Source organism: Panulirus ornatus, chromosome 19 (genome assembly GCF_036320965.1).
Source record: "Panulirus ornatus isolate Po-2019 chromosome 19, ASM3632096v1, whole genome shotgun sequence".
NCBI lineage: Eukaryota > Metazoa > Arthropoda > Malacostraca > Decapoda > Palinuridae > Panulirus > Panulirus ornatus.
Genome location: NC_092242.1, coordinates 56,717,978 through 56,743,593, shown reverse-complemented (window position 1 = coordinate 56,743,593; position 25,616 = coordinate 56,717,978). Strand labels below are relative to the sequence as shown.

At 38.3% G+C, this 25,616-nt stretch overlaps 1 protein-coding gene across 2 annotated transcripts in view; it reads right to left on the bottom strand.

Annotated features, from left to right (window-relative positions):
- Positions 1 to 1,994: 1,994 nt before the first annotated feature.
- Positions 1,995 to 25,616, bottom strand: part of LOC139755525 (uncharacterized) — a 45,521-nt gene continuing 21,899 nt past the window's right edge. For both annotated transcript variants that reach the window (XM_071673918.1, XM_071673919.1), the window contains exons 6-11: positions 21,535 to 21,683; positions 11,489 to 11,593; positions 8,065 to 8,308; positions 7,705 to 7,830; positions 4,389 to 4,568; positions 1,995 to 2,339 (exon numbers count right to left, since the gene is read on the bottom strand). In XM_071673918.1, coding sequence (XP_071530019.1) covers positions 2,142 to 2,339; positions 4,389 to 4,568; positions 7,705 to 7,830; positions 8,065 to 8,308; positions 11,489 to 11,593; positions 21,535 to 21,683 — 1,002 coding nt within the window. In that variant the 3' untranslated portion in view covers positions 1,995 to 2,141. The remainder of the gene's footprint in view (positions 2,340 to 4,388; positions 4,569 to 7,704; positions 7,831 to 8,064; positions 8,309 to 11,488; positions 11,594 to 21,534; positions 21,684 to 25,616) is intronic.

The following is a 25,616-nucleotide window of genomic DNA, read 5'->3' as shown; positions in this document are numbered from 1 at the left end:
AAGGCTGGGCCTTAATTAAAATGTAGAGGTTAATAAAAGGGAAAAAGAAGAGACAAGGGAAATATTTACAAATTTTGGACGAAGTGAAAACTCTCCTTTAAAATGTACTAGGTCATGGTTGTTGGGAAAGAATGAGAGAGTAAGAGTTCCAATTATTCGAGGAGTAGGGATAGATACCGTTATCATAATGGCTCACCTTTGAGTTGCCAATGGCCATACAGTAATCATGTGAAGCAGCAGATTGCTCTTATCTCAAATCATTCCCCACTTCCTACTATTTCATTACATCCCACCCACCTCCAGGTTGATCACTCTACCAAGTTTCTTGACATCACTAGAGGACAAACTAAGCTTGAGGGAACACTCAGCACCATAATCCCTCAAACATTATCTCTATTTTGTCCTTAGGCTTAAGATACTGGGGCTCCCAATGCTTGACCTAAAGAGCACCTCTACAACTGTTTTCCTCTTAAATTCACCCATACCTCCCTCAACTAGTCTTCCTGTTATCCACCAAGCAACTGGGAAGATTAGAAAAGGTGCAGAAAAAGCATGCAAGATCATCCTCAGTCCTTCTTGTACTACTTTTCAGGATATGGTAAGTGCACTGCTCCTTCCAGTTCATTCTAAGCACCACTGGACCTCATCCAATAATGAAGAAACTATTGCACCATTTTGCAACTATTACCTTTACCTACTACCACCAGATATGCCTTGTCCTTGAGTTACAGTATGGTACCAAAATTCAAACTTTCAGAGACCACGAAAAGAACAGCCCCACTCCATCCACTGTGAACATTTTAAATAACCTTTAATATTCACATAAAGCTTATCTCTTGATAGCTTCTCCATTTATCATAGACCTGATGTCTACAGTAAACTTATTTTCTCTGTACTTACTACACATGGCTACATATTTACTCAGTAAACCATTAATTATCAATGCCTGAGGATACTATGTGGTGCGAGGGGTGTTGATTGTGTAAGGAATAAGTATAAGAGAGAGGGGTGATAGTTTTCTTTCATTCACACTTGACTGCCGTTTCCAACTTTAGAGAGGTAACGCCAGGAACAGATGAAGAAAGGCCATAGCCATTCTCGAGTTGTCATGTGTAATAAAATGAAACCACAAGTCCCTATCTGCATCCAGGCCCTACAGATCTTTTCATGGTTTATCCTGGACATTTCACACGCCCTGGTTCAATCCACATGTATGAACGGAAAATTGTATGGGAGGGCATTGATTGAGAGGGTGAAGGCATGTAGAGAGCATCAGACTGGGGAGGAACAGTGTGGTTTTAGAAGTGATAGAGGATATGTAGATCAGGTGTTTGCTTTGAAGAATATGTGCGAGAAATACTTAGAAAAGGTAAGAGAGATGTGTAGTAATGAAAAGAATGTGGTTGAGAGAGCAGAAAACGGTATGTTGAAATGGTTTGGACACATGGAGAGAATGAGTAGGGAAAGGTTGATAAATAGGATATATGTGTCAGAGGTGGAGGGAACAAGGAGAAGCAGGAGACTGAATTGGAGGTGAAGGATGGAGTGAAAAAGATTTTGAGCAATCGGGGTCTGAACATAAATGAGGGTGAGAGGTGTGCAATCACTTGAGTGAATTGGAACGATGTGGTATACCGGGGTTGATGTGCTGTCAATAGACTGAACCAGGGCATGTGAAATGTTTGGAGTAAACCATGGAAAGGTCTGTGGGGCCTGGATATATATACACACACATATACAAAGCTACCTTGTAAAAAAGTTGAAATTCACTTGTATTGTGTCCATTAGCTGTAAACAGCTAATGCCATTAACATGGGATGGAAAAAGTGAATACATTACAAAACTAAAGCTCCTCAGCCTTTAAACTGCAGCAAGGCAAGAAGAGGTCAGGAAATCCCAGTTACCTGAAGTAGGTGTGCTACCCTGAACTGTATTCAAGGAGTCTAAATAGTTATTTCAACAATGGATTTATCAAAGGAAGAGGAAAATACATGTTTTACTATGTCTACTTGTATATATTTTTCAATACATCCTTGATATCAGTCATCTAAATTATGAATAATGATAATCAAATATTTGTACATTTTATATACATACTGTTCACTTTTCCGTAAATCTAATATGACACAAGTCTCAGCAAGCTAACTACCAATATGAGGTGAAAATTGTACACAAGATAAGGAGTCATCATAGCGAGGAGTCATGACAGTTGTGAGATAATGTCTCTTCTCTTCCCCACCTAGAATACCAAACTCTGCCACCACTTCATCCACTTCCACGTTGTGCCATCCTTCATCATCCATTTCACTATTGTACTCTAGTGACAGGTTAGCCAACACCTGCAGAATGAGAATGCAATGTGAGCTGTGATACTTTGTTGCAAGAGAAAATTTAAATGCCTTATATTAACTTCTTTTTTATGTTTGAAGCTTCAGTCACTAACGATAATCCTTAACAGAAATGTGAAAAAAGGTTAAAGAGGGAGAAATAAGAAAAGAATAGGAAAAGTATTTCATGAATTTTGACAGTTTTGGCAGAAGTGGAAAATCTGCCTTAAATTTAGACCTTACCATATCTTTTTCTGAAAATTCCAATTTTCTTATTTTGATTTCTAAATGTGTACATATAGGATAAGTAACATTAAAAATATTTTGTTACATATGTTAATACTTTTATCCCTGGGGATAGGGTAGAAAGAATACTTTCCATGTACTTCCTGCATGTCGTAGAAGGCGACTGAAAAGGGAGGGAGTGGGGGGCTGGAAATTCTCCCCTCCCGTTTTTAATTTTCCAAAAGAAGGAACAGAGAAAGGGATCAAGTGAGGATATTCCCTCTCAGGCTCAGTTCTCTGTTCTTAATGCTACCTTCGCTCATGAGGGAAATGGCGAATGTGTGTGAAAAAAGGTTAATACTTAAGAATATATAACAAGTTGAAGTATACTATTTCTGTGAATCCGAGTTTTCTCAGTGAATACAAAAATCATTGTAAATAGTAAAAACTACAGAAATATTACAACATACTCAGATGAAAGCAATATGTACAAATGATAACATTATTACCAGAGAAGCAAATGGTTGGGTGGGTGTTATACAAGGTAAGGGTGACCTTATTTTAGTCCTCCCAATAGCATCAGCATGACAATAGTTGGAACTAATCTCCTCGATAAAGAAAGTTTCATCTTCATTAGTATCAATGCCTCATTCTCCAGTGTCTGCATAATCATCACTGTCATATTCATTATCATAGAGCATACAGGGGTGAAAAATTAGTGAAAAGGCAAGAAGAAATAAGCCAGATGCTAGCACCTCATCTGATATGCCTTGACATGCTTTCACCTATTCATGCAAGTAAATGCTTGTACTGTCATCTGTTTAGAGAAACAACACCTTTTGTATACTGGAAATGATAGAAACAGATCTAGAATCTCACACTTGGGATAATAGTTTTTGGAATATAAATTACCTTAAAAAAAAAAAAAAGGGGCTCAGCCTGAGTATACTGGTATAATAAGGGAAAGGGTAACTTATAGTTGTTAGGAAAGACATGAAGTGGTAAAGATTTTCAAAGCTTTGCAGTGTATGGAATGAAACATACCACAACAGCCCACTCTTCTATAATAAGATGAATGAGAAATTACAAAACCAAACATTACAAATAAGCACTAGCAGCTGACATTATGTAATAAGCAGATCATATTAATAATAATGGACACTGATGATTGAAATTTTCCAGTTTGCTAGAGAATTCCACATTTCGTCTTGGCTGTGATGAAGATGATGATGAAGTTACTTGTATCTGTACCCTAAGAAATAAGAATGCTATAAAATTGGGATTTTTTTTTTTTATCAAATATGCATAAATGGAAAGCAGAAGGTACCAAAAAGAAAGCCAGTGATAAAAGTAGGAGGGAATGATGAAAAACATTTCATATGACAGTGAATTTGGTCTATTCACTGCAATACACATACCTGGTTTGATTAATTTTTGGAGCGTATATGATTTTTTGATGAAACTATGAACTTTCATTCCAACTAAACACTAAGTCTTACAGCAATTCTATCATCCTTATAAACAATCAACTAGTCTACACCAAAGTTAAGCAACATCAAAATGATATGAAAGTTCTAACAAACAATGTGTGTGTGAAATATAAGTGCAATTCTGACAGCCTACAAGCTTCATCTTTAATGTTATATACCTATAAATGGATTTAGGCAGACCTTTTAAAACTCTACAACTGAAACTACTAAGTAAGAAACTGCTTCTGTGGCATAACTAGTATAACATTTAAAGGTATGTTATATCCATACTTCACATGTTATATCCATACTTCACTATGCAGCTGGATTCGTATTAACATTCAACAGAAGGAAATTCAGCTCTTACTTTTTCATCTTCTTGCATGAGAGCAATATTATGAAGAATGCAGGTGGCCCTCAAAAACTTCCTGTTGTTTTCAACATGCCGTTCCAATAGCTGCATGCGCCTAAATCTTGATTTGAATATTGTCATCGTACTAGCCACTAACTTGAGAGCTTCCCTATGGTTCTCATTAAATAATGCCTCCTGGATGAATAAAAATCAGAATATCAAAAGTTTAATATAGGTGCACTGGTATGCAATTACTAATAACAAGTAAAAACAAAAAATATTCCTTGCTTATCCTAGTTTTACTGCAAGTTAAGCTCCTAGGAAAGATCAGTACAAGTGAATTTGGAAGAAAAAAATATATGTTTACAATGTACAAAAAAGGGGGGTGGATTTGTTCCTAGCCAATTAAATTTTGATGAAGAAAATCTGAACCAAGTTTATATGCATCCATTTAAAACAGTTTTATAACAAAAAATTGTTAATATGAAAAATATATATAATAATGATAGAATAATACATAAAACATAGAGAAGAGTGGGGCTAATAAGCTAGAAAATAATATATGAAAGTAGGTGGATGGACAGTAGGATGGCAGGAAAAAATATATTAGCCTCCTTATCTAATCAGTATCATCTGTAGTAGCCTCTCTTAATCTTCAGCAGCCTCTCCTCATCCACCACATCCTGCACCTCTCTAGATCCACACCCAACAGTATCTCTCTTGATCATCACCTCACACCTTTCTTAATACACATCCTGTACCACCTTTCTTGATCCATAACCCTCACCAGCTTTCTTGATTTAAACTCTTAATTCACACTCCACCCCTACTTTCTTGATCCATACCTTGCACTACCTTGCTTGATCCACACCCCACATCACCTCTCTTGACACCTAAACCTTAAAAACTCTATCTTGTTTGATTCACATCCCATATACCTTGCAAGATGAACATCCCACACCACCTAACTAACAGACTAATGGATCTTTATGAAGCTGTCTGTGATAGTGGAACAGATCAGAGACTCATAGATTAGTGAGGTAAGACAGAAAGACTTACAGAAATTTCAAACAGAAAATTATGGTAAACATTCCATGTACCAAAGGAGGCACAGATAATGTCTGTTGTGATGTAACTAAGGGGCACAAATAATGTCTGTTGCAGATTTGAAACAAAGTATTTATCATGCCTATTCTTAAAAGTATCTATGGTACCACTTTCAACCATTATAATTTGTACATCATTCCACATATTAACAATCCTGTTGATGAAAAAGTACTCTGCATAATTTGAGGTAAACTGATGCACAGCCCACACCATCTTGCTTGATGTATATCCCACGCTGTCTCTTTTGATGCAAACCCCACACTACCTCTCTTAGTGCACATTTCACATCACCTCTCTTGTTACACATTCTGCATATATTCTTTTGATTCATACTAATTACAACTGAGTTAATCTTACCAACACAGAAATACAAGTAACGGGTATTTAGTTGCTGCATTGTAATCAGTGATGGATTCACAAGCTGATCATATATCATGTAACAAGTTAACTAACTGGTTAAACTACCAACTTTACACTGTAGTTTTGGTTATTCATGAGGGCTGCATGTCTGGGTCAAAGCAGTCAAATGATTGGCAAAGGTGTAACAAGAGAATGGTTTGTGACGTTGCCATAATGAGGGGTAAGTGGTGTGGTGTAAATAGAAGTTTGAGGAGAGGAAAACACATCAGAGGGCCAGATGCAGCAGGGTGAAAGGAAAAAGACTGTAGAGTGCTGCAGAGTACAAGATGTCCTTCATATTTCTTGATTCTTTGAAACTTGAAGCAGTACAGATGACATGTGAACACAAGAAATGTGGGCAAAACAGGCTTTATGTAAAGGTAAATGCAGTAGTGTGGGTGTTACTGTACTAACCTGACCAAGGAGATTGCATCTTCCTGCTTCTATTAACTCAGAGTTGCCAAAGCCAATGTGTATGTAATGATTTTTTTGTGCATTATGGGGACAGAATTTTAGTACTATCAAAATGACTTTTAAATCTTTGTGAGATGCAGGCATTCACAGTCTTCTTGCTCCAACTATCTCCTATTCTTACACAAAGCCAATATATCTTTACACTGTTCTTAACCATCCCCTCTCTCAGCTTCTGATGACTCTGGTACTGTACCTCATAAAGAACTGCTTACTGTCAACATCATACAATTGATTTAGGAAATCAAAGGCTTTTTTAGGTCATCCATCTCCAATCTCTTCTTAAAAGCAGAGAGCTGTGTAGCCTTCAACCCTTCATTTTAGTTAAGCTTTCTTTCTTCAAATTTTCTCTTTACATATTATAAATCATGCTGGAATTTCTAATGTTGGATTCCTCTGATGTTAAGACAATCCAAGAGTACCCTACAACAATTACTTTACATTTTGGAGGGGAGGAACTCTTTCTCTGGTCTATTTTCTTAAGGATGAAGTTGCCTTCCTGCTACAACCTAGGTTCCAATTTTGTTACAATCAGAAGTTTCTCTTTTGTCTTCATGCTTCAACTACTTGCAACATCCAGACATATCTTTTCGTTATGGTCAGTAAATTTTCTGAATTGATAGAAGAAGAAGAAGAGGAAAAAGAAGACAAAGAAGAAAATCTGTTTTTGAACCAGCTTGTGAGAGTGAAGTACTGGTGAGATATTCCTAGATAAGATGAGATGGACAACTTAGTACTTTCAGCCAATGCTGATTTGCCATCTCAGTAAAGGTTTTTAGCAATTTTCAAAGGTTCATTAAAGAAAAACAACTGCTTGTGAATATGACATACCTGTTGTCTTTCAAGTTTTCGTGTATTCTGAGATTTTTGCATTTACATATTTGTATTGCAATTATGGAGTGTTTCACTCATCCCTATTTACAGAATCTACTAATTCTACAACAAACTTCTAATAGTAGTAGAGCAATACCATCAGTATTGGAGAAATACAGAGATGGGAACAAGAATCCCTGTAATTCATAAATTTCTATTTATGTACAGATTTTGGTTCAATCATTCATGGATACTAAAAAGTCTGTTGCAATACAAGTAATGTTTCTCTATATACCTGGCATTATTTTCAACATATTTTCTTTCTGTCTATTTTTGCATCTCTTATGTAGATTTTCTCCAACATAACTTACTGTGCAGGGGCCTACTATACTGTTCTCTTAGTGCTCTACAACAGTGATACATGAAAATATATGGTATTCCTAAAAAAAAAAATCAAAACACATGTCATTTCAGTTTTCTGTAGATATGGTTCTTCATATCCATATCTCATCATATAAAGTTAAAGGCAAAGGACTCCCACCTGGTATGACAGCACTTCTGTCATGTGTGGTGTCATGATGGCTGGTGCAAGTGGGTACACAGCTGGAGCAACAATGTGTGTTTCTGAACTCGTAAGACTCTGCAGATTAAACCATGCACCTGATTCCTAGATTGATGACATGCATGCCAAAAGAAAAGAAAACTTCATTAATGCAGCTCAATCATTTTATTAAATGTATCACTTTGCTTCAGAGTTCCTAACAACAACAATGGTTAATTATTGTGACTTATCAAAGACAAAACTTTGAAAAGCAAATTACAAAATAACAACAAGTACAGTGCTTACTACTACTACATGAACAAGAAGGTATTATAAATACAATAAGTCTGCAAAGCTTACCTGAAATACCTGAATGCGTGTACCAGTGCATGGAGCATTCAAATGAATATCTCTGAATAGAAGTCTATGGTCCACTATGAATTGCAAGACAAAAGCACACTTGGATCCCAATGCAGCTTTAGTGTAGCAATATTCCTGTTCATCTTGATCAAGTGGTGTCTGCATGTGAATAAGTGCTGCATCCATAGCCCCAAAGACTCCAGGGAAACCAGAGTCATGCTTGATTACCTCAGCTATTGTTATCCTGGTAACAAAATTGTAGGTAAGACTGCTATGTTCTGGAGATAATACACAAAATTTTGTTTCTGCAAAAAAAGAAGAAAGGCAAGCTAAAACTCAGCTTTTTCATTGAAGAGGAATGGAATATGCAAAAGGGTACTTTAGTAATATGTTTAACCCAATTTTAAGGCAAACAACTCCAAGTTCTGAAAGTGAAAGACATGATGAATAGGGTTACTGGTTCAACATCAACGACAAAACATTAGTTTCTGATACATTTTCATTCTTTACATGGTACAGGTTGAGCATCAGTTATGTACTGTAACGTATAAGTAATGCACTGAGTGAAGTGGTTATGGTAGTGCTGACAAAACACAGCCTGCATTAAACTTCAAAAGCTTACTGACGATTTTCCTGTAATGTTATTGAAATGTTTAAGTTATTACTGGAAAACTATACCTCAAGAAAACAACAGGCCCATAGCCAAGAAGGGAGCAGTGTTCCTTTGGGGGAGACAGTTTCTCTTGGCAGAGAGTGAAGGTGGTGCAAACCACACTACCAAAGTACAACTGTATTTCAGCTTATATACAATACCCATATTATTATTCTTTTTCTCATAAAAAAACTCAGCATCCTAAAAGTGTCTAATAAAAATGTTCAGGTTTTGGTTGGTGACCTGACACCAGTGGGACTACCAGCTGACTGTGTAACAACTTGTTTACCAACCATGCTTAGCAATGAAGCTGGAGATCTATCTATCTATCTGTCTATCTATATACTCATATGTTATGGAAACATTTACTAACTCACCCTAGGTGATTGTGTTTGTTCGACTGTGTGTGTGTGTGGGAAGGGGTGTGCTTGTTGTGCTTTGCAAATGTTTTCATTACATCTGACAAAAAAAGCATGTCTAAAGGCCCACATTAAATGAGCGGACAATCAAGAATTAAAAACGTTCCTAAACAATTACAAAGTGATGCAAAACAAATTAAAATTATGTTACTATATGACCAGTCTCAGTTGGTAATGGAGGAGAGGAAGAGATATGTACTCAATAAATCTCTAGATATCATGTGCTCTTCAAGAGCCGATGTCATGGATGCTTTCAGGATGTTTACATTACACTTTCCAACACTAAATATATGATCTATCAATCTACCATATGTGTAATGCAAATTCTCATCATAAGCTAAGAAAAAATCATAAAAACTTGAGTGATGGAGTGTGAAATGGTTATGGTTATTTCCCTTTATATGAGCAAATGTATCATGTCTGTTGGCAAGTTATGGTTGGGTCAGCAACATCATTGGCATAATTCTAATCCTTTAACTCCTCTAGAAGGATAACTATGCAAAGCAAGCAACTCCCTTACACATAAATCTATGAGTTGAGTTTTGCTCCTCTATTTCAAGGCCTCCCATTGAGCCCAGATGGTTGCTGAGTTGGCAGTGCATGAGTTTCTCCTACTGTCAGTCTTCCTTCAGCCATGAGTTTCCCAGGAACAAAATTAAGTAGCTTTCAGCTAGAGCACCAGGCAGATGATCCTGAATTACTTGACAATGATGATCTGGCTTTAGGTCATGCGGAAAAAGATTTTATGGAATCTGAATCTTCCAGCACTGAAAGTTGACTGAGATGAAGCAGGAGATGGTGCTTTTACCACAAGTGGATGCAGTGTGCCAGTGCCTACCTAACCTTGACAACACTGCATATGACTGGTGAAGTTGGTAATATTACAGACTTTTATAATTTTGCTATTATGAAAAATTTATTAGTGGATCATAATGATCATAACATTAAAAGATATATCATCAGAGTGAACAAAATCAGTCAGTGTGTATTGGCAAAATCTTACACTCAGGCCTTAGTCTTGTATGTTTTAGTGTTTTGTTTTGACACAGCTGCAAAACTTCTACAGATTATTAGAATGACAGTGGTGGACAAAATATACTTCTGAAAAGATTTTTTACACTTATTCACATATCTTTGAAACTGTAAGGATAAATACATTTTTTATACAGTTTTAAAGACATATTCACGAGGTTTGAAAGAAAACTCAACTGAGGAGTTAAGGGGTCAGATGTGCTAAGTTTAAAACAATAAAAACTGTATCATGCATGGCAATGGCAAACCTATGAAAGCTGGGTCTCACACAGAAAGAGTTAAGTAACTAGCAAAGTCATTTGTTTCAGTGGTTCAGCTATTACATGAGTAGATTTGTGATCTGACTAAATCAGTTGCACTCTTAAATGAGTAGATTTGTGGTCTGACTAAATCACCTACACCATCTTTCTTAAAATGGTCCTAGAGAGGTGATGTCATTTAACCTGGATGTTTGGATGGCAGCTCTGCTTCAGAGCTTACCCCACCACACCTACTCCTGCCATGATCACCACTTGCACAATGTACTGTGACTAGGCCTGCAAGTCCAAGGTGCACAATCCACTCTCCATCTGAAAACAATTACCATGCCAACTTTCCTTCCTCCCATGACAAGTACAGGAACTATGCAAATTAGAGGCAAATGAAGGTTGAGAAAAAGTCAGATACTAAGAATGGGGCCCCAAAATGGTGTCATTTAGGTCTGCAGGGATTACAAAATATCAGTTAATCTAGTTTCAAGTGGCTCAACATCCACCACCCAAACATGAAGATATGTTTGCAGCACTGGCAAGTTGTCAATTGTTCATTAAATATGATCTGAAACAAACATTTCAGAAATTATCCATGGACAGAAATCCAAAGAATACTGCATGAAAACTACATATTTGGGTCATTTTATGCCTAAACATTCATATGCTACCAATGTTAGCAGGCTAGTACACATCAATCATCTTTGTAAAGGTGAGTCAAGGGCAATCTATTCTGAGATGACATATTGGTTATAGACAAGACTCAAGAAAATCACAACTTTAAAATGTGAAAAGTGCTCAAGAGAATCTAATAAAATGTCTCAAGGAATGCTGTCACAAATGCAAGTTCAATGCATCCAACAAAGACTGTCTGAAGACACTGGTACAGTACTGTCATTACTGATAGTGTTGGCATCACTATACGTAAGAGTATAATCAGAACAATTACAATTAACTGACTTCTGATAAAATTAGGTTTTCTGGAAATCAATACAAAAGATCTTTGTGGCACATATCAATTACATTGGTTAAAAAATCAAACTAGTGTCTACTGTTATTTCTATTTCACTAACCTCTCTTCTAGTGTTGGCATAGTCAGGAACTTTTCTTGCTGTCTTAAAAGGAATTCAGCAAATTTTATAACAGTATCCAGAAAGTTATGAGTCTTAATCTTGAATCTGTGAAAAGAAAACCCGTTAATTCATTTTATTTACAGACACACACACACACATATATATATATATATATATATATATATATATATATATATATATATATATATATATATATATATATATATATATATATATTCTTATTTTCATTTATTAATTTTGCTTTGTCCCTGTCTCCTGCATTAGAGAGGTAGCTCAAGGAAACAGACGAAAGAATGGCCCAACCCACCCACATACACATGTATATACATACACGTCCACACATGCAAATATACATACCTATACATCTCAACGTATACATACATACACACACAGACATATACATATATACACATGTACATAATTCATACTGTCTGCCTTTATTCATTCCCATCGCCACCTCGACCTCGCCACACATGAAATAACAACCCCCTTCCCCCTCATGTGTGCGAGGTAGCGCCAAGAAAAGACAACAAAGGCCCCATTCGTTCACACTCAGTCTCTAGCTGTCATGTAATAATGCACCAAAACCACAGCTCCCTTTCCACATCCAAGCCCCACAGAACTTTCCATGGTTTACCCCAGACGCTTCACATGCCCTGGTTCAATCCATTGACACCACATCGACCCCGGTATACCACATCGTTCCAATTCACTCTATTCCTTGCATGCCTTTCATCCTCCTGCATGTTCAGGCCCCGATCACTCAAAATCTTTTTCACTCCATCTTTCCACCTCCAATTTGGTCTCCCACTTCTCCTCGTTCCCTCCACCTCTGACACATATATCCTCTTTGTCAATCTTTCCTTACTCATTCTTTCATGTGACCAAACCATTTCAAAACACCCTCTTCATTTATTCATTATACTTAATTTCTGTTTCCCACACCAGCAAGGTAAAGCAAGGAAACAGACGAAGAATGGCCCAGCCACTCGTATACACATGTATATACAAAAATGCTCATACATGCACATATACATATATAAATATATCAACATATACACATATACATATCAACATATAGATACACATACACAGACATATACATATATACACATGTACATATATATTCATGCTTGCTTGCCTTAATCCATTCTTGGCACTACCCTGCCCCACAGGAAAAAGCATTGCTACCCCCTGCTTCAGCGAAGTTGTGCCAGGAAAACAGAAAAAAGGCCACATTTGTTCAAACTCAGTCTCTAGCTGTCATGTGTAATGCACCAAAACCACAGCTCCCTAACCACATCTAAACCCCACAGACCTTTCCGTGGTCTACCCCAGTAGGGTTGAGGGACAAGTCAACTGGGGGGAAAGTTTGAATGGAGGAAAACTGGAGGAAGTGAAGTGTTTTAGATATCTGGGAGTGGATTTAGCAGCGGATGGAACCATGAAAGTGGAAGTGAGTCACAGGGTGGGGGAGGGGGCAAAGGTTCTGGGAGCAATGGAGAATGTGTGGAAGGCAAGAACGTTATCTCGGAGAGTAAAAATGGGTATGTTTGAAGGAACAGTGGTTCTAACAATGTTATATGGTTGCAAGGTGTGGGCTATAGATAGGATTGTGCTGAGGAGGGTGAATGTGTTGGAAATGAAATGTTTGAGGACAATATGTGGTGTGAGGTGGTTTGATCGAGTAAGTAATGAAAGGGTAAGAAAGAGATGTGGTTGAGAGAGCAGAAGAGGGTGTATTGAAATAGTTTGGTCACATAAAGAGAATGAGTGAGGAAAGACTGACGAAGAGAATATATGTGTCAGAGGTGGAGGGAACAAGGAGAAGTGGGAGACCAAATTGGAGGTGGAAGGAAGGAGTGAAAAAGATTTTTGAGCGATTGGGGCCTGAACATCCAGGAGGGTGAAAGGCATGCAAGGAATAGAGTGAATTGGAATGGTGTGGTATACCGGGGTCGATGTACTGTCAATGGATTGAACCAGGGTATGAGAAGCATCTGGGGTAAACCATGGAAAGTTTTGTGGGGCCTGGATGTGGAAAGGGAGCTGTGGTTTCGGTGCATTATACATGACAGCTAGAGACTAAGTGTGAACGAATGTGGCTTTTGTTGTCTTTTCCTAGCACTACCTCGCATGCGCACAGGGTGAGGGGGTGCCATTTCATGTGTGGGGTGACGACAGGAATGGATGACGGCAGCAAGTATGAATATGTACATGTGTATATATGTATATGTCTGTGTATGTATATGATGTATATGTATGTATACATTGAAATGTGTAGGTTTGTATATGTGCGTATGTGGGCGTTTATGTATATACAGGTGTATGTGGGTGGGTTGAGCCATTCTTTCGTCCATTTCCTTGTGCTACCTCGCTAATGCGGGAGACAGCAACAAAGCATAATAAATAAATGAATAAAATAATAATAATAATAATAAAGAATACAGATATACATAAATGCCCACACACACATACATATACATGTCAACATATACACATACACATTCCTATGAGTTCACGGGGAAATGAAACAATAAGTCCCCAAGTGCACTTTCGTGCAATAGTCACATCATCAGGGGAGATACAAGATAGAAATATAACAGTCAACCGATATACAACGAAAAAAGTTTATGATACGCTTGTTGCCAGACTCGAACGCACCCGACCTACATTCGGGTAGTCACTTGTTACCAAATGGCGTCCTAGCTACGTCTCTTTAATGTATATCAAATGACTGTTATATTTCTTTCTTGTATCTCCTCTGATGATGTGATTATTACACGAAAGTGCACCTGGGAATTTATCATGTTTCATTTCCCTGTGGACTCGCAGGAACATACTTGATCACCCGCTCAATTGTGATCCTTTCTAATATATATACATATGCACAAACAGACATTTACGCATGTACATACTGATGTGTGCTTTTATCCATTTTCAGAGTTAACCCACCCAACAGGAAACAGCATTGCTACCCCCAGCTTCAGTGAGGCAGCGCCAGGAGAACAGACAAAAAAGGCCAAATCTGTTCACTCTCAGTCTCTAGCTGTCATGTGTAATACACTGAAACCACAGCTCCCTATCCACATACAGGCTCCACAGACCTTTTCATGGTTTACCCCAGATGTTTCACATGCTCTGGTTCAGTCCTCTGACAGCACGTTGACCCTGGTACACCATATCGTTCCAATTCACCCTATTCCTTGCATGCCTCTCACCATCCTGCATGTTCAGGCTGCGATCACTCAAAATTTTTTTCACTCCATCCTTCCCCATCCATTATGATAACCAGAAAATGAGTGAGTGGATATGGCCTTTCTTTGTCTGTTCCTAGTACTGCCTCGCTAATGTGGGGAACTGGCGATCAAGAATGAAAATATTCTTTTTTTAACACTTGATCACCATTTTCTATGTCAGCAATATAACATCAGGAACAGATGAAGAAAGGCCACATCCACACACATCCATTCTCTAGCTGTAAAGTATAATGCACCAAAACCATAGCTCCCTATTCACAACCAGGCCTCACAGATCTTTCTATGGTTTACCCTGAATGCTTCAAATGCCCTAGTTCAGTCCACTGACAGAACATTGACTCCAGTATACCACATCATTCCTATTCACTCAATCCATTACATATCTTTCATTCTCCTGCATGTTCAGGCCCTGATTGGTCAAAAATTTTTTCTCCATCCTTCCATCTCCAATTTGGTCTCCCTGTTCTCCTCATTCCCTCCACTTCTGACACATATATCCTCTTTGTCAACCTTCCCTCACTTATTCTCTCCATATGTCCAGACCATTTCAGCACATCCTCTTCAGCTATCTCAACCACACTCTTTACATTATCACACATCTCTCTAACCCCTTTCATTAATTACTCGGTAAAACCACTTCATACCACATTTTGTCCTCAAACATTTCATTTTCAACTCATCCACCCTCATCTACAAAACCTTATATCTATAGCCCATGCCTCACATCCATCTGGTATTGTTTAGACTACCATACCTTCAAACATACCCATTTTTGCCCTCCCACATAATGTTCTCTCCTTCCACATATTTGCCCCCCCCCTATCCACCCACCCTAAATCTCACTTCTGCTTCCATGGTTCCATTCACTGCTATGTCCACTCTCAGGTATCTAAAACACTTCACTTTCTCCATGTTTTCTCCATTCAAACTTATACTCCATCTTATCTGTCCCTCATCCCAACTAAAACTGATAACTTTGCTTTTATTCACATACTCTTCCAAACTCAATCACCAACTGCAGTTTCTCACTTGAATCTGCCACCAGTGCTGAATCATAAGCAAACAACTACTGACCTGTTTCCCACTATTACTATCATCATTTTTATTACTATAATTGTTTTTATTATTATCAACATTATTAATATTGTTATAATCATTATCATTATTATCATCATTATAATTATCATTATATATCCCTGGGGACAGAGGACAAAGAATACTGACTTCACATTCACAGTGTGTCATAGAAGGACACCCTGGAAATCCTCCTCTCCTGTTTTACTTTCCAAAAGAACGAACAGAGAAGGAGGCCAAGTGAGGATTTTTCCCCTCTAAGGCTCAGTCATCTGTCCTTGACACTGCCTTGCTAACACGGTAAATGGCAGACATGTATGAATAATTATTATGATTATTTATTTATCTATCTATTTTGCTTTGTCGCTGTCTCCCGCGTTAGCGAGGTAGCGCAAGGAAACAGACAAAAGAATGGCCCAACCCACCCACATACACATGTACATACATACACGTCCACACACGCAAATATACATACCTATACATCTCAATGTACACATATATATACACACACAGACATATACACATGTACATAATTCATACTGTCTGCCTTTATTTATTCCCGTCGCCACCTCGCCACACATGGAATAACAACCCCCTCCCCCCTCATGTGTGCGAGGTAGCGCTAGGAAAAGACAACAAAGGCCACATTCGTTCACACTCAGTCTCTAGCTGTCATGTAATAATGCACCGAAACCACAGCTCCCTTTCCACATCCAGGCCCCACAGAACTTTCCATGGTTTACCCCAGATGCTTCACATGCCATGGTTCAATCCATTGACAGCATGTCGACCCCGGTATATCACATTGTTCCAATTCACTCTATTCCTTGCATGCCTTTCACCCTCCTGCATGTTCAGGCCTCTATCACTCAAAATCTTTTTCACTCCATCTTTCCACCTCCAATTTGGGCTCCCACTTCTCCTCGTTCCCTCCACCTCTGACACATGTATCCTCTTGGTCAATCTTTCCTCACTCATCCTCTCCATGTGACCAAACCATTTCAAAACACCCTCTTCTGCTCTCTCAACCACACTCTTTTTATTTCCACACATCTCTCTTACCCTTACATTACTTACTCGATCAAACCACCTCACACCACATATTGTCCTCAAACATATCATTTCCAGCACATCCACCCTCCTGCGCACAACTCTATCCATAGCCCACGCCTCGCAGCCATACAACATTGTTGGAATCACTATTCCTTCAAACATACCCATTTTTGCTTTCTGAGATAATGTTCTCAACTTCCAAACATTCTTCAAGGCTCCCAGAATTTTCACCCCCTCCCCCACCCTAAGTTTCACTTCCGCTTCCATGGTTCCATCCGCTGCCAGATCCACTCCCAGATATCTAAAACACTTTACTTCCTCCAGTTTTTCTCCATTCAAACTTACCTCCCAACTGACTTGACCCTCAACCCTACTGTACCTAATAACCTTGCTCTTGAGGGCATTACTTACATGGAAGGAATGCAAGTGATTGATAGATGTACAAGACAGGGCAGCAGGTGGTTAAGAGGAAGGTGTAGAAACTAAAAAAGGGGAAAAAATGAGAGCTGGGGTGAGCACGTAGCAGCAAACTTTAGGTAGACTAAGAAAACACTTTGGAAGGAAATTCATACTGTGAAAGAAACAAGAGATCAAATGGGAACATCAGTAAAGGGGAGAAATAGGAAGTGGTAACAGGCAGTGATGAGATGGAGAATTGGTGTGAGTACTTTGAAGGACTGTTGACTATGTTTGATGATAGGGTAACAGATGTACAGTGTTTAATTTAGGGTGGTATGCAAAGGGAGAGTCATGGCAAATGGTTTGGCAAAAAGAGAAGAGGTGCAGACAACTTGCATAAGATGAAATGTGGTAATGTGGCTGAGGTGGATGGTACTGCAATTGAATTTCTTAAGAAAGTGAGTGAATGTGTTGTTAATTGGTTATTCAGAATTTTCAATGTAAGCAATGATCAATGTGATGTGCCTGAAGACTGAAGGAATGCATGTATAATGCCAATGTGTAATGGAAAAGGTAACAAAGGTAAGTGCAAACCGCAGGGGTAGAAGTTTGTTGAGTGTACATGGTAAGTTAAATACAAAAGTGGTGACTGAGAGGGTGGTGGCATGTACAGAGCATGAGACTGGGGAGGAACAATGTCATTTATAGTGATCAAGTCTTTGTACTGAAGAATGTGTGTGAGAAAGAGAGTATGGCATTTAAGGATCCAGAGAAAGCATACAACTGGGTTGGGAGAGGTGCTTTGTGAAAGGTGTTATCAATTCTGGAGTATTCTCAAGTATGCAGAGAGGAGGATGTGTGGTTTCATGTGAAGGTGGGTCTGCAGCAAGGGTGTGTGATGTCACCATGGCTGTTTAATTTGTTTATGGGTGGGGGAGTGAGGGAGGTAAATGCAAGAGTCTGGGAGAGAGGGGCAAGTATGCAGTATGTAGATGGTTAGGGGCCTGGGAAATATGTCAGCTGTTGTTTGCCGATGATATGGCACTGGTGGCAGATTCGAATGAGAAACTGTAAAAGAAGATGTCTAAGTTTGGAAGTGTAAGTGAAAGGAGGAAATTGAGAGTATATGTGAATAAAAGCAAGGTTATCACATCTGACAGTGCAAAGAGACAAATTAGTTTGAGTGTGTGGGTTTGAACAGAGAAAATTTTGAGAAAACGCAGTGTTTCAGTAACCTAAGAGTGGTCATGACAGTGAATAACAACCAAATGAACTGCTCAGGCATTTGCCTCCATTTTTATAATGGTGTTACATGCGCCATTCTGTGAATGTGGCAATTTTCCTTTCATCCAAACTTTGCCTCACCAATAACATCACTATCGATGTTTTAGTCTTCTTGAGGAAGATGATTGGGATTCCATCTGGTCCTGGAGTTAAATCTTCTCTGAACTGATCAATTACTCTGATTATATCATCTGATATTTCATATCTATGAATGCACTTCCATCAATTTTAAACAGTTCATCATTTAATTTCAAATTTCATTTTGGGCTGAATACTGGTTTGCATCATTCAGTTAACATCCTGCATAGTCCACTGGGATCATTCTAATTTTCTCCCACTTTAAAGGGTCCAGTCTCTGATTGTTTTTTGTTTTTTTTCCTATGTTCAAGTGTGTGAATAGTAACTTTGTTTCTTTCTATGTTTTATAATACTCTCACTTCACTCACTCTGTGTTCTGCTCAATGAGATTTCATTATTTCTGTATCAGCATTCTTTATTTCTTCATCAAGCTCTTCCATTCTTGCCTCTTTCATTGCTTTTTCCATTCTCTTTTTCTATTCATCCACTGTTTTCTGTGTATTGGTTGGTATCTTCCATTTTGCACATTTCTTTTTGTTTGTCAATATGTTATTGCCTTTGAAAATCTCATTCCAATTTAAGTTATTGCCTCTGAAGATCTCATTCCAATTTGTGCTTACAATCCTTTCAGTAATCATTCTCCAGTCTGACTGATCATGGTGAATACTTATGTTACTCAATCTTTTGCTGTCCTTGGTTACTGTATTCCATTCACACTGATTCATTTCCACACTGTATACTGTAGTGATTTCCATATTATCATGATTTGATATGCTTGTATCATTTACTTCTTTACCTAAAAACAGTGTTATATCTTTTGTAAATATAATTGTTACCTCTTGTCAGTCTCTGCTTTCTCTGTACATGGTTGAATGATTCACAAAGGAAAATCAGCCTCTCATAGTGACCCTTTTCACAGCTGATCTATTATTCTTTTCACTTTATTTGCATCTACAATAAATCAATAATATACCCATCCTTTTGTCATGCAATGAAAGGTAAGTTAGGAAGTTAAAGTCACCATCTTATATTGTTCTGGGATCCAGTTGCTCAAATCCTTTCACAACTTTTTCAGCTTTTGCTGATATTCTTTGAAGTCATTTCCTCTGGTTACTGGTTGCCTACATGACACTAGATTTATTATGTTTAAGGCTGGGATGGTCACTATAATTTGTTCACATTTAGTATGGCTCAACTTCACTATATGCTTTCCTTTTAGCTTATTATACACATAATTGTTACATCTCTCCATCTAAATTTGGTTCTATCTATTCTGAATGTTTCAAACTGTTCCAAATTTGCTTCAATTCTTCTTTTCTCACCGAGCCAAGTTCTGTCAAACTGATCTAGATTGTGTCATCGTCCCTAGATTATTCACTGATGTAAACTACTTTTTACTTTGATCCTGGAGTTTTCACTTATCAGACTTTGTATATCTATATATGTTGTCTTTCAAAGTTTTACTGTTCCTTTCTTTGTCATCAGGAGGTTCTTGAGTTTTGCATATTCATTCAGAGATATTATTCCTTTGGTTCTCTAATGAAAAACAATTCAACTGGTTTGGTGTGTCTCTGCAGTTAGCAAAATCTGGTCAATTTCCTTTTTCAACTACTATTATAATAATTTCATATTCTTGCTATTATTCTATAGAACCATCCTCTTTGATACCGATGTACAATCTTATATTCATACTCCACCCATTCATTAATGATTTATCTCCTGTGATTTCCTTTTTTCTCAGTCCATTTTCCATGTCATGTTCATTCCTGTACTTCCTTGTTTGGTTTTGGTCTTCTTTAGATAATCTTCATCTCTGTTCAAGTCCTCCTTATCAATTCAAACCAGTAAAAACAATGGACTGTGGGATGTCCAGACATTATACTGGCAAATTCCATAAACAGGAGAGCCATTTCACTGAGCACCAGTGCCCTCACAAGTGCTACAGATGCCGAACCATTTCACTGAGCACCAATACCCTCACAAGTGCTTAAGTTCAGAAAGCCAAACTGGATATGTTAGGAGTATTCTGATATTTCTAGTCCTATTCCATCTATAATAAAAAGCTAACATACAAATTACAACCACATTATCTGACAAATCTGAACTGGTTAAATTTGAAAGTTGAATGACTCAGCCCTGAAGGCTGGGTTACTTATATCATCCTGAATTTTTGGCAATCACTCATTCACGTTAATTTCTTTTAACGTAACTGGTCTAACCCCAAATTCAAGCCTTACTCTTGTTTCCCTGTCTTTGCTGTGTTTATACCATCTGTATCTATGAAGAGTCTTGTACTGAAAATGTATCTTCAGTGCTCATCCATGGTGATGCAAACATTTCACATATTACTTCACCTCTGTACTATATTCTATTTTAGTATATCATAAGGGAAAAAGAATATTACCCATGTGTCTCCAATGTGTTCAAGAAGGCAACTACGAGAGATGGGAGTTATGGAGATGGATATTCTTCTCTCCTGTATCATCACTTTCTAAAAGAAAGAGCAGAAGAAGGAGCCCAATGAGAATATTTCCTTGAAGGCTCAGTCATCTGTTCCTAACACTGCCTCACTCAGTCAAGAACAGGTAAGTAGGTATAAAATAAAAGGGCTTTTATATAATAATTTCAAATCATTTCAATGTCTTCTCAATGTCTGTTGTTGCAACAAATGGTCAGTACACTTTCTCATATAAGCAATGGATTATTCAAGCAAACCAACCCCAAATTACCTTCAGTTACAGGAGACAAACAGTACTAAATATGAGTTAATATATAGTCATAAAAAGCATCATAAAGAATAAGATATCTCACTAAAGTACTATCCAAACATATATAGATATGCAAAAATGGATAACATACAATCTTATTCTAACCAACCTTGCAGCTATTGTGGCTATATTTTCAGTAGAACCATAGTAGTACAATGCTGACAATACATGCTGCTCATACTGCTCCAACTCGGCAACAGGCACTCCAGCCTCTACCATTTTCTCTACTATTTCCTTTTGCCATTCCCCCACCAGAAACTTTAGACAGAAAAATAGTTTTCATATAAGAATTTTGTTTACAATGAATAAGATATAATGATTTAGGTAATAATATATCCTTAACTTCTAGAGAATTGCTCAAATAACAGTTTCTGTTTTTCTATTCTCATCCTCACTAGTTACTCTCTTCATATACAGCCTCAAATATGATATATCACTGAAGCAATGTTATATATGATCTTTTGAATATGAGCTGTCCATGGGTTTATTTAGGAAGAAAGCCTAAGCACTAATCCTTCATACAGCAATTCTACCTTGCTGCCATACACTAGTCACTTATTTCAATCAAACATGTTAATAACTTTAAAAAAAAACATGGAAAGTAGTACAGAATTTTTTCCCTAATCTACAACAGGGCTCCACAAATCTTTCCATGGTTTACCCTGGACACTTCACATGCCCTGGTTCAGTCCATCTACAGCACATTGACCCTAGTATACTGCATCATTCTAATTCTCTCTATCCTGTGCACACCTTTCACCCTCCTGCATGTTCACGTGCCGATAACTCAAAATCTTTTCACTCCCTTCCATCTCCAATCTGGCCTCCCTGTTCTCCTTTTTCTCTCCATTTCTGACACATATTCTCTTTGTCAACCTCTCCTCATTCATTCTCTCCATATGTCTAAACCATTTCAGTACCCTCTCTTCTGCTCTCTCAACCACATTCTTTATATTGCCACACATCCCTTTCACCCTCTCATTACATAATAGATCAAACCACTTCAAACCACATGTTATCCTCAAACATTTCATTCCACCCTCCTCTGCACAGCCTTATCTATACCCCATGCTTAGTATCTATGTAATATTGCTGGGACTAGTATTCCTTCAAACATGCTCATTTTTGTCCACACAGAACTTCACTCTATCCCCAACCGTACAACACACTTTTGCTACCACAGTTCCATTCACTGCCATGTCAATTCCCAGATATTTCAAACACTTCAATTCCTCCAATTTTTCTCCATTCAAACTCATATCCCAACTAATCTGTCCCTAAACCCTGCTGAACCAAATAATATTGCCTTCATCCATTTCTATCACTAATCTCCCCAACAGAAAACAGCATCGCTACCCCCTGCTTCAGTGAGGTAATGCCACAAAAACAGACAAAAAAAACCCACATTCATTCACACTCAATTCTACCTGTCAGGTGTAATGCACCAAAACCACAGCTCCCTATCCACATCCAGGCTCAACAGACCTTTCCATGGTTTACCCCAGATGTTTCACATGCCCTTGTTTAGTCCATTGACAGCATGTCAACCCCAGTATACCACATTGTTCCTATTCACTCTATTCCTTGCATGCCTCTCACCTTCCTGCATGTCATAGAAGGCGACCAAAAGGGAAGGGAGTGGGTGGCTGGAAATCCTCCCCTCCCATTTCTAATTTTCCAAAAGAAGGAACAGAGAAGGAGGCCGGCCAAGCGAAGATATTCCCTCTAAGGCTCACTCCTCTGTTTTTAATGCTACCTCGCTAATGTGGGAAATGCAAATATGTGAAAAAATATATATATATATATATATATTCATTCACTTACTTTTATTTTATTATACTTTGTTGCTGTCTCCCGCGTTAGTGAGGTAGCGCAAGGAAACAGACGAAAGAATGGCCCAACCCACCCACATACACATGTATATACATACACAGACATATACATACATACACATGTACATAATTCATACTGTCTGCCCATATTCATTCTCGTTGCCACCCCACCACACATGAAATAACAACCCCCTACCCCTGCATGTGCACGAGGTAGTGCTAAAAAAAGACAACAAAGGCCACATTCGTTCACGCTCAGTCATTAGCTGTCATGTATAATGCACTGAAACCACAGCTCCCTTTCCACATCCAGGACCCACAAAACTTTCCATGGTTTACCCCAGATGCTTCACATGCCCTGGTTCAATCCAATGACAGCACGTCGACCTTGGTATACCACATCGTTCCAATTCACTCTATTCCTTGCGCGCCTTTCACCCTCCTGCATGTTCAGGCCCCGACCGCTCAAAATCTTTTTAACACCATCCTTCCACCACCAGTTTGGTCTCCCATTTCTTGTTCCCTCCACCTCTGACACATATATTCTCTTTGTCAATCTTTCCTCACTCATTCTCTCCATGTGACCAAACCATTTCAATACACCCTCTTCTGCTCTCTTAACCACACTCTTTTTATTACCACACATCTCTCTTATCCTTTCATTACTTACTCAATCAAACCACCTCACACCCCACATTGTTCTCAAACAACTCATTTCCAACACATCCACCCACCTCCGAACAACCCTATCTATGGCCCACGCCTCGCATCCATATAACATTGTTGGAACCACTACTCTTTCAAACATACCCATTTTTGCTTTCCGAGATAATGTTCTCACCTTCCACACATTTTTCAACGCTTCCAGAACCTTTGCCCCCTCCCCCACCCTGTGTCTCACTTCCGCTTCCATCCGCTGCCAAATCCACTCCAAAATATCTAAAACACTTCACTTCCTCCAGCTTTTCTTCATTCAAACTTACCTCCCAATTGACTTGTCCCTCAGCCCTATTGTACCTAATAACCTTGCTCTTAGTCACATTTACTCTCAGCTTTCTTCTTTCACACACTTCACCAAACTCAGTCACTAACTTCTGCAGTTTCTCACCCGAATCAGCCACCAGCGCTGTATCATCAGCGAACAACAACTGACTCACTTCCCAAGCCCTTTCATCCACAACAAACTGCATATTTGCCCCCTCTCCAAAACTCTTGCATTCACCTCCCTAATAACCCCATCCATAAACAAATTAAACAACCATGGAGACATCACACACCCCTGCCGGAAACCGACATTCACTTGGAACAAATCACTTTCCTCTCTTCCTATTCGTACACATGCCTTACATCCTCGATAAAAACTTTTCACTGCTTCTAGCACTTGCCTTTCACACCATATACTCTTAATACCTTCCACAGAGCATCGCTATCAACTCTATCATATGCCTTCTCCAGATCCATAAATGCTACATGCAAATTCATTTGTTTTTTTATTTCAAAGCAAACACCTGATCCAAACATCACTTACCACTTCTGAAACCACACTGCTCTTCCCCAATCTGATGCTCTGTACATGCCTTCATCCTCTCGATCAATACCGTCCCATATAATTTCCCAGAAAAACTCAACAAACTTATACCTCTGTAATTTGAACACTCACCTTTATCCTCTCTGCCTTTGTACAATGGCACTATGCATGCATTCCACCAATCCTCAGGCACTTCACCATGAGCCATACATACACTGAATACCCTCACCAACCAGTCAACAACACAGTCACCCTCTTTTTTAATAAATTCCAGAACAATACCATCCAAATCCGCCGTATATATACACGTATATGTACATAAACACCCATACATACATATACATATATATTCATATGAACATATACATACATTTACATACACATATACAGACATATACATACACAAACATATACATATATACATATGTACATTTCAACAAACCCTCTTCTGCTCTTTCAATCACACTCTTTGTATTACCTCACATCTCTCTTACCCTTTCATTACTTACTCGATCAAACCACCTCACACCACATATTGTCCTCAAACATTTCATTTCCAACACATCCACCCTCCTCTGTACAACCCTATCTATAGCCCATGTCTCGCAACCATATAATAATGTTAGTACTACTATTCCTTCAAACATACCCATTTTCGCTCTTCAAGATAATTGTCTCTCTTTCCACACATTCTTCATCCCTCCTAGAACCTTCATCCCCTTCCCCACCCTGTGACTCAATTCTGTTTCTGCAGTTCCATTCTCTGTTAAGTCTACTTCCAGATATCTAAAACATTTCCCTCCCCCCAATTTTTCTCCATTCAAATCCTGA